This window comes from Lipotes vexillifer, unplaced genomic scaffold, assembly GCF_000442215.2.
Source record: "Lipotes vexillifer unplaced genomic scaffold, Lipotes_vexillifer_v1.1 scaffold500, whole genome shotgun sequence".
Taxonomy (NCBI): domain Eukaryota; kingdom Metazoa; phylum Chordata; class Mammalia; order Artiodactyla; family Lipotidae; genus Lipotes; species Lipotes vexillifer.
This window is the reverse complement of record NW_006778765.1, coordinates 730,351-740,066: the sequence shown is the minus strand read 5'-3', so window position 1 is coordinate 740,066 and position 9,716 is coordinate 730,351. Positions and strand designations below refer to the sequence as shown.

The window sequence follows — 9,716 nt, the reverse complement described above, 5'->3', positions numbered from 1 at the left end:
CACTATTTCCCCCTCTCTCGAAGTCCCCCTTCTCCAGGGTTAGGTACAGGTCATTGCGGATATCACCTGTGGGGAAAGAAATGTCATGTCTTCATGACCGCAGAAGCCACTCTGCCCCATGTGCATGGAGGATAAAGCTAGCATCTGGATCCTCCAGGGTTCAGGTGGGTGCTCAGGGCATTCCAAGCTTGGTTAATAACAATAGACATTCTACCAATATCAGTGCAGCAGTACTCAGGTTGGTTAGTCATGTGCTCTCTAAGTCTGAATCTTAAAGGTGTTCACCACAGCTTGTCTAGGGTGGGAAAAGGCAGATGGCAGGTGTCTGCTCAGTCTCTCTCCCCTCCAGGAGAATAGCTGTAATCTAAGTCCCCCAGTGAGGAAAGATTTTAGAATCAACAGGAATAACACTTATTTTAATCATGTCTATGTCTTAACTACTAATCCCTCCTCCTTTCCCTCAAAAACAACAACAACAACTAAAATCATTTCTCTTTTTTTTTCTTGGTTTTCTTTTTGCAACCCTCAATCCTTCTGAGTCTGACTAGAGGATAAACTACTACTTCCTTCTGGAAGCTTTACCTCCAAATCCCATTCCCTGCTGGAGTGTCAGGCAGAGGTCACTGGACTGTCAGTTTTTCTTCTTTTTGTAGCAAGTGCTCTGGGAGCAGGTGACTCTCCAAAAGCACAGGTGCCAAAGGACTGGGGCGACAGTCTGTTGTGCTCTTGTTGCTTCTGCATGCTCTGACTCTAGCCCATACCTGCTGCTTGAGACTGGGCAGCAGTAGCTCACACTGCAAGTCTGAAATGACCTAAGTCTCAAATGCCTTTTTTTAGGGGGGAAGGAATTGTCTGTTCATGCATAAAAGGAGCTTATTTAGGCTGCTCTAAGCTTCTAAACCCATAAAATGACAAATTTTACGCAACACAAACTAAAGAAGGGCTTTTGACTTTCAAAAAAAATAGTAAAGGCTGTGGGAAAAAAAATCTTCAAAGGAATAAAATGACAAAGGAAACCAGGTAAGGCCAAAGTGAAGATGTGTTAGCAGCCTGAAAAAATCAACTAAAAGTTAACGGAACAATTAATTAACTTGCAAAGCAAGCCAATTCAGAAGCCAGAAATACTTTCTCCTTCAGTTTTTAGAAAAACTGGCACATCTAAATCTGTTCATTACTTGGAATCACAATGACATAAGTCTTTGTTTTGGGTTAGCAACTGAGCTTTCTGGTTTGGTCAGATACATGATGACTGACAGCTCATTTTCTGCACTGTCCACCTCTCTAACTGTGGAAGTGTCCGAGTGTCTCTTACATATGAAACAGTGATAGACCAGGACTGGCATATATCTTGGTCTTTGGGGGTCTTCATGACCAGACCTTCTATTATTCAGGTCGCCTTCCTACTGTAGGAGTGCAATCATGGTTATTTGGTCACATAATACTCTCAAAACACTTTGACCCAAGTGGGGAAGAGCAGTCCCTGAGAAACAATTATTCTCTGAAAGCGCAGAGAACTTTCTCTAATGTGTGAAAGCTATTTCCCCAAACAAATAGCCCTGAGGCTACCATGAAGGGAAGAGGAAAATGTGTTCTTGAAAATCACACACAAATGCAACTGCTGGGTAGATGGGACAGACTTCAGGGTGTCCATCCTTGCAGTCCATATAGACTTTCCTCCTGGGTTGAGTAGAACCTCTCCTTTGAAGTTTGATGAGTTTGACACTTTAATCTTCCTCTTTTGGACATCCCTGCTTGGGCCCTCCTAGCAGGTCACCTATTTTAATAGGTGTGTAGGTAGGGTGGGGAAGACTAGCAGAAGGAGAAGGAAAACTCAAATTCATTAGTTTGCTACCATCAGGACAGAGGCTGGATAAAATCAGCCCTGAAAGTAAAATTCAAAATTAACTGGGAACTTTACTATGGGTTACTGCCATTATAATGGGATAAATCAGAGTTGGTTGCACCTTAAATTTTTAACAACTGGAACAGACATCTCAGAGCTTTCTCCTGATAAAAGCTTTTTAGTTACACATTAGCTTTTCTATGGAATTTAAGTAATTATTCAATTTCTAGGACGATTTGGCATAAAGTGAATAGTCTAGAGAATTTTAATATCTAAAGAATAGGTGCTTTGTTTAAAATTACTGTGGTATAAGTCAGCACTCTCTGGCAGTTATTCTCAAGATAATTCACGTGACTTTTAAAAGCAGCAATAGTAGTCTAGCTTGTACAAACATATAAATTTCTGTGGCTCTATACAAAAGTTAACCATATTATAATAAGTATGTCCTTAAATGGAACATTTCAAACTTTTCCTAGCAATATATGATATAAAATACTAATACTAAATTGGGTATTGTCTTGGAGATTGACAATGACAGAATTTGGTCTGTTTTGGTTTTATAGAGTGAGCTCATAGATTCTGGGCAGCTCCCCCAGGGTATTTTAAACCAAAATGCCAATTTCAAATGGAAGGACTGAGCTAGACATTCCTACAGTTTTCATTCTTTTAAAATTTTCTATTTAAACAGAATGCTTTGGTGATCGTCTAGCTGAGAAAATTTATAAATACAAGCAACTGTACCTTCTGGGTTACACACTGAAGCAGCTTGATTTCATCAGATCTTTGCTCTTTATTTAGAGGACAGACCTGCCTAGACCAAGGTTGTTCTCAGTCAGAATTGGTATCAGGCTGCCTTATGGGTTGCAATTTTGCAAATTATGGCCTCAGTTTTGAAAGCAGCACTTTTTAATAGTTAATGGTGCTGGGGCCTTCTTGTCAAAAGCTCTCTGGAGGATCATTTAAATTGAGCTCTCCACTAATTCTCAAGGAACTAGAAGAAACAAATGTGAAAAGCTCCAGAATGTAATGACCCAGGCCTGCCTTACAGAGAGCTTCCCAGGGTCCCTGCTCTTCAGCTATCCTTATTGTATGTTACATGTTCACAAAGCCTACAAGTGGAATCATGCCTCTGGGTTAAGGTACTGTCTCCAGGAGCCTCATGTAAACTTTAGCACCAATGGCCAAGAAATATTACCAAGAGAGGGATGAGGACAGGCACCTTATCATAAGAATGGGAAAGAGAAGTCCTGAACAGTGGGTTTCTGTGGTTAGTCTGAAGACCACTGCCTGGCTGACTGTATTTGAATCACCTAGGGAGCTTGTTAAAATTAGATTTCTAATATTCACCCTTTGAGATTCTAGTGGGTCTTGGGTGGGCTTGTGTACTTGTATTTAAAAAAAAATCATCAGATAATTCTGATGCTCTCCAGGGTTTAACATCAGGGGACTATAAAGTGGGGGTCTGCTGGGAAGATACTAGTGAAGTCTGGCTGAGGGTGGGGGACTGGGCACCTCTTAGGCAGCATGGAGGAATGCTGGGACGGATATGGAAGGGGGAGGCTTTTCCACGGGGAGTGGGAGTGCGTATCGTTGAGGGCAGCCCTGACTCCATTTGTTAGGTGTCCTCTGCTTCCTAAGGTAGGCAGAGCCTCTAACAGCATCAGCAATGCCTTACATCTCTGAATGCTTAGTGCTCAGTTGACATGCAACAGAGTTTCTTGAATGGGAAGATGAATGAATGAGGTTGTTCTTGTAAGAGGGCTTCAGAATAAATAATCTTTGTCCCTTTCACAGTTTCACAAAGCAGCCAGTGACAGCTGTTGGTATAACTGCATGTCAGAGAACTAGGGACTTAAGAGTAGGCAGAGGTTGGCAAACTTTTTCTCTAAGAGGTCAGATAGTAAGTATCTTAGGCTTTGTAGGTCACATAGGTCTCTGTCTCATGTTCTTTGTTTTCACAACCCTTTTAAAATGTAAAAAACCATTCTTAGCTGGTAGGTAGTACAAAAACAGGCTGCTGGATTTGGCCTATGGGCTATAGTTTGCTGATACCTGAATTGGAGTGTTCAAGTGTCAAGAGCAGCATCACTATGCTGCAACTACACACCAAAAATCCAGATTCCTATAAGTCTACAATAAACAGCTGCTGGGAAGGAGCAAGGTAATGAACTTGAGGCCATCTTATTGCATCAGGGATTGGCATGAAACATTCTGGCGTCCTTAGAGAGTGATAGGTCTTAGAAGGAAACAGTGCTTTTCAGCTGCCAGTAATCTCAGAGGGCTGAGGAGCACTGTGACAGAGCTGCATCCAGCAGAGAGAAAAGTGCATGCTTCAGTGGCCAGGTTTGATCATCCAAAGACCTGAATCCTAGCATGACTTTGGAGAAACAGCTCACAACTTGTTTGCAGGTCTCTTCTGAAAGCAGTCTCCGTAGAGGTGTCAGAATCTTCAAGGTCCAGCTCAGGTACCAGAGCATCTGTTAGCAAGATAGTCTCTTGCCAGACACTCCAGCCTTACTTGAAGTTTTGGGGCCACATAGTTCCAGCCTGTGTAGAATTCTATGCCAGGAGAAATGGTCCAGGACAGCCTACACAGGTTTGCAGCAGTGTCTTAGTTGTGGTGAGTGGGGACTACTCTTCGTTGCGGTGTGTAGGCTTCTCATTGCGGGTGGCTTCTCTTGTTGTGGCATGAAGCACGGGCTTCAGTAGTTGCAGCTTGCGGGCTTCAGTAGTTGTGGTTCACAGGCTCTAGAGCGCAGGCTCAGTAGATGTGGCGCACGGGCTCAGCTGTTCCGTGGCATGTGGGATCTCCCCAGACCAGGGCTCGAACCCGTGTTCCCTGCACTGGCAGGCGGATTCTAAACCACTGTGCCACCAGGGAAGTCCCTGGGCACTAAGACTTGCTTGGGTTCTTTATTACATTCATGTTCCTCCTGTATAAATTACTCACACCACATGTGTGGAGCCTCTAGGTTCAAGGATAACAGTATTAAATACATTATTTAGACCTTGTCTAATTCTAGATAGGATTAGGAAGAGCTTCTGTGGATAGTGCTTTCCTTCCCTTAAGACCATGTAAAACTAGAACTAACTTTCTCCCAGCAGACACAGCAGCCTGCTTGGGATGGTGCCAATCCTGTCTCTTGGCAGAATAGGAGTCTCCTGACAGCATTCATGGAGATGTGGAGATGTTAACTACCATTAATATGGACACTTTCAGACACATGACCAATGCTTTATGTTGTAGTAATTCTTATTCTGAGGAAGAGACTAAAAAAGACTCTCGGGAGGATTTCTTTAGTATCCAGGAAAGACAGGTTCCTTATTTTTCTAACCATGTCTTCAGTGTCAACACTTCTGGCTTCTTTTGCTACAAAGTCAGTGATGTTCTCTGCTGTAACAGGATGACAGGAATGGGCATAGTGTGACATCACTATATACGATTATTCCTTTCTTGGATCAGGGATGTGATGATCTTCCAACCTGTTGTGGGACCAGATGTGATTATTCCTAAACCCTCCCTTAGAGATACTGCCAAAGCTTCATTTGACATTCAGACTGACCACAGTCCTATGAATATACTTGTGGTAAATACTTTCATCACTCTGCTGAGAATAGCTTTCCTTTCAAAAGTCGTGTCTCTTTCAAAAGTCATGAGATGTGTCCAGCAGAGCTGAAAAGAGCAGCTTTCTGCCTTTCTGATTCTTTGTAGCTTGGGATAAGCACTACTCATTTTCTTTTCAATGGGAGTAGCTGATCCGTCTCACAAAAATCCTTTCCTGTATCTATTCACCTAGGGCTTTTTAAGATTTTCTAAACATTCCAACATGTCCTTAGTTTTCTCTGATCTTAATGAACACCCTAAGTAATACACAGTCTCTAGGCTGGGCTGGTAGCTTCTCCAATGTCTTGTCAGTTATCCCAAAAGGTGAGGCTGATGAAGGATTAATAATGTAAATGACACCCCACCCCAGTATTGCAGCATAACATTCCGTGAAACAAATGAAGATGGAAACAAAGCAGGCAAAAGCAGACAGGACACACAAAAGCAGGAACTTACACCCAACTATCTTCATCTCTGCACCAGAAACAAAGGGGCAAGAATGAGGGGACAGCACAGAGAAAAACAAGAACAATTAAGACAAACAGGAAAAGAGAGAAAAAAACATCACTTGCAGGTTGGTGATGAAGCATGCACTTTTTATCAGGGGTCAAAGCAAAGGACAGAGTGTATTTCTGAGCACAAGGGCAAGAGTCAGGGGGCCCCCTAGAGGGCTGCCATGCCAGCATAGCTGCCTTCTAAAGGGCAAGGTCAGGGCAACCCAGAGACGAGCTTGTGCCAGGTCTGACTCAGGGAAGGGCAAAGCATCCCTAAAGCACAGTACTCTCTAGGGCATAGTTCTCAAAGGGGGTCCGAAACCAGCAGCATCGCCATCACTTGAGAGCCTGTGAGGCATACAAATTCTCAGGTCCCACCCTAATCCTACTGTCTCAGAAACTCTTGGGTTAGGCTTAGCAATCTGTGTTTTTCCAAGCACTGCAGGTGATTCTGATACATACTAAAGTTAGAAAACTACTGCTTTAGGAAAAACTTGGCCATCAGCTAGAACATACTAAATCAAAGGGCAGATTTCTTCTGACAAGAGAGAAGCTCATTTAACTAACATGAAACTTGGCCCATAACGCCTACAGTAAATGATAACCTTAAAGACTCAAGGTTTATAAAACAAGTTAAAATACTTATTTCCCACAGAGGCATGACAGAGCTCTGTATTCCTACTGACTCCAGGGAACAGACTCTCCAGGAAAGCTAACAGAGAACTACACAGAAGCTGGTGGCACATCTCTGCTGGCTTAGATGTGGTCTGGAGAAGGGTACAGACCATTCTTGAGCAAGTGGTTTTAAATCATTCCTTTCAGTTTACAGTCTTTTGGCAGTTTTCTTTAAAGTTTTATTTTGGCTAATTCTGACAAGTGAGTCACAGAAAACAATGTTAACTTCAACATTCACCTCATTCACCTGAAACATCTGCCCTGCTCCAATATTTCCTCTTCAGTTTCTTGAAAAAAATCTAAGAGGGCTTCCCTGGTGGCGCAGTGGTTGAGAGTCCGCCTGCCGATGCAGGGGACACGGGTTCGTGCCCCGGTCCGGGAGGATCCCACATGCCACGGAGCGGCTGGGCCCGTGAGCCATGGCCACTGGGCCTGCGCGTCCGGAGCCTGTGCTCCGCAACGGGAGAGGCCACAACAGTGAGAGGCCCGCGTACCACAAAAACAAACAAACAAAAATCTAAGAAAGGAGTAAAAGTGTGCTATAGAGTTATTAGCTTTCATACGCAACTAAAATGAGTTTGGAGGGAAGGAGGAAATACCCGTAGAGATATGGTGACAAACCAACAGAAGTCTGTTAAGTGCTCAGTTTCAAAGTAAGGTTTAAATTCCCGCATCTGTTTATCCTTCTATAATCTTGGATGACGTTTCCTGGGTTGATGTGCCTTCTCTGTGACCTCCCAGAACACCAGCAATGGCAGACTTGCCTCCTGCTCACCACCATGGGTCATGAGCACAGCTGGATGGCTGTGTAGTCAGGGCCTCAGCTGTGGCAAAGAGTAGGACATCTCCTGTTCACACCAGTCACATGGTGTATGTGTACACACTCATGGAAAGCAATAGGAGACCATCAGAAAGACCTTTTTTGAAATGGTATGTTAGATACTGGTGTGGTTATAAATGCTGAAACTCAGAGCTGTAAGCTCTGTCAGTATGCTTTGACAAGGACCTATCTGGGCCATCTGACAAAAAGGACCTCTCCAGATTAGTATCTGGTGGTTTCTGCCAAATGCTGGTAGTTTCAAAATAAGAATCACAGTATATGAATAATTCTAATTTTCCCAGTTACTCTAATTTCTCAGACTTAAGTGTTGAAATGCTCACAGTTACTAACATAATTTATTTCCTTATTCATCTCCCATATGACCATGCATCAAGAAGTCACAACTTCTTGTAATTCGGTCACAACAGGACCGTGAGGTGTGGGATTGCTGCAGCCCAGGTACAATACTTCCCCAGGTGATGAGTGGACCAGCTGCAGGTGGAGGGGTGACCTCACTTAGGGACTTCTTGCCACAGACATGGTTTCCCAAGACAGGCTGACCACAATTTAAGACACTGCTGCACACTTTTCCTGCTGCTCCAGCAGGAGCTGCAGGGCTAGCCCTATCCCCTTGCCCAAGGATGGCAAACCTACTCTGATGATATCTTGGGGTGCATTAAGGGGGCTGTCAGTTGTTAGTGCACAGTTTCTGAGAAACTGGCCAGATAGTACTATTCATAGTGCCTAACTTATACCATTTGCCTGACCCATTTTTCTGATACCTTATGGTATTTTCATTATGATTCATTTTTCTGATACAAATATATCTGCTATTCCTACATGAACTGAACTGGGATTCATTGACACTATAGGCACTATTTTCCTTAAAGAGGATGTTCCTATGAGGGGATTCTCCTCTAGGAAATGTAATTGAAGAGAAGAGTATAAAAAGCCATCCCCATGAGAAGTTCTGTATTGAATCCTACCATCCGGTCTCCATAGGAGACAAAAAAGCTCATCTGCTGGATTGCTGTGCTGCACTGGTGAACATATGTGGGGGCTTCTGGAAAAGAACAGATGCCAACAAGAGTCAAAGGAGCCACTGGCTGTAGACTGCAGTCAGCAACCTGACTTTGGCTGTAGAGGCTTTTAATGGCTGCAGGGCTCCTCCACAGCATAGTTCACCACCTGCTCACAAGGGGAGCACTGGACTCAATCCTCCTAACCCTTCTCCCACCCCAGCCCCAAGAAGTTCTGCCTACCTGGCATGATGACATCAGGGAATCCCAATTTTCTTGTAATTGCCAATCCCCTATTAAATATCATAGGATTTTCTCTCCTAATCTGTTCCATGTCTCCACGAAGAAGCTGCAGAGAAATGATAAGACCTGCAAAAACAAAAGCATTGTTTTTACTCAGTATCACACTTCTACCCTAGAAAACACAGAGTCACATTTTTTCAGGCAAAAATGTGCAAAATTCAGCATTTTTCTTGAGAAAAGTTTTGATGCAGAAAGTGTACATTATTCTGAAGAAACATGCTAGAAAGCTAAAAGAATCTAAGTCAAGATAATCTCAAAAATCCAGAGAACTATTCTATTAAATACAAACTGAGGTCTGGGAGATTAAGTTGCCTTCCTCTTTGTTCCCCAGCATCCAGCCCAGGGCCTGACTGGGTCTTAGTGAATATTGAATGAGAGGGTTGATTCACATAAAGTGTACATTTAGGAACCCAGAGAAGTCTATAGAAACAGTGGCAGACTAGAAACAAGTGTAACCAAAGAAGACCTTGTGTGAGGGTGTCCCACCAGTTGGAAACGACTAAGTTAAGAGATGCTGTGTTTTATGCCAAAGTGCGGGATGCAGTTTTCTGGTTCAACCTTGCAATGGCTTGTACAGAGGGCAGCAGAGCAGACATCACATTCTTCCTGCAGGGAACCAATGCACTGCAAGGAAAGGAAGGAATATTTTGTGGGGCTGACTGAGCCTTGCTTCAGACTGTAAGAATTTCAGATCCTCCAGATGATCCCAGGGGCTTTATTCAGAACTTGGGAGAATGTGCAATGTCCCCTAAAGTGATCTGGCTTTTGCTCATTACTTGTACCTTCGGAGTTTTGCACAAAGAAAGTCTCCTGGAAATCACTCTCCTCCCCTGTCCTCAAGGATCCTCACTGCAGCCACTGGCTAGAAGTCTGTGAAGTCAAGCCTAGATGGAGTTTGGAGTGCCTCTGAGACTCTGTGAATGAGATTAGCTGGTAGGAGGATGAGTTTAGGTGCTGA

The 9,716-nt window shown here is 43.5% G+C and overlaps 1 protein-coding gene across 1 annotated transcript in view; it reads right to left on the bottom strand.

The window, feature by feature from the left end:
* Positions 1 to 9,716, bottom strand: part of DOCK3 (dedicator of cytokinesis 3) — a 391,142-nt gene that overhangs the window by 89,392 nt on the left and 292,034 nt on the right. Inside the window, exons 14-15 of the mRNA XM_007451883.1 lie at positions 8,699 to 8,824; positions 9 to 66 (exon numbers count right to left, since the gene is read on the bottom strand). Of these exons, the coding sequence (XP_007451945.1) occupies positions 9 to 66; positions 8,699 to 8,824 (184 nt within the window). The remainder of the gene's footprint in view (positions 1 to 8; positions 67 to 8,698; positions 8,825 to 9,716) is intronic.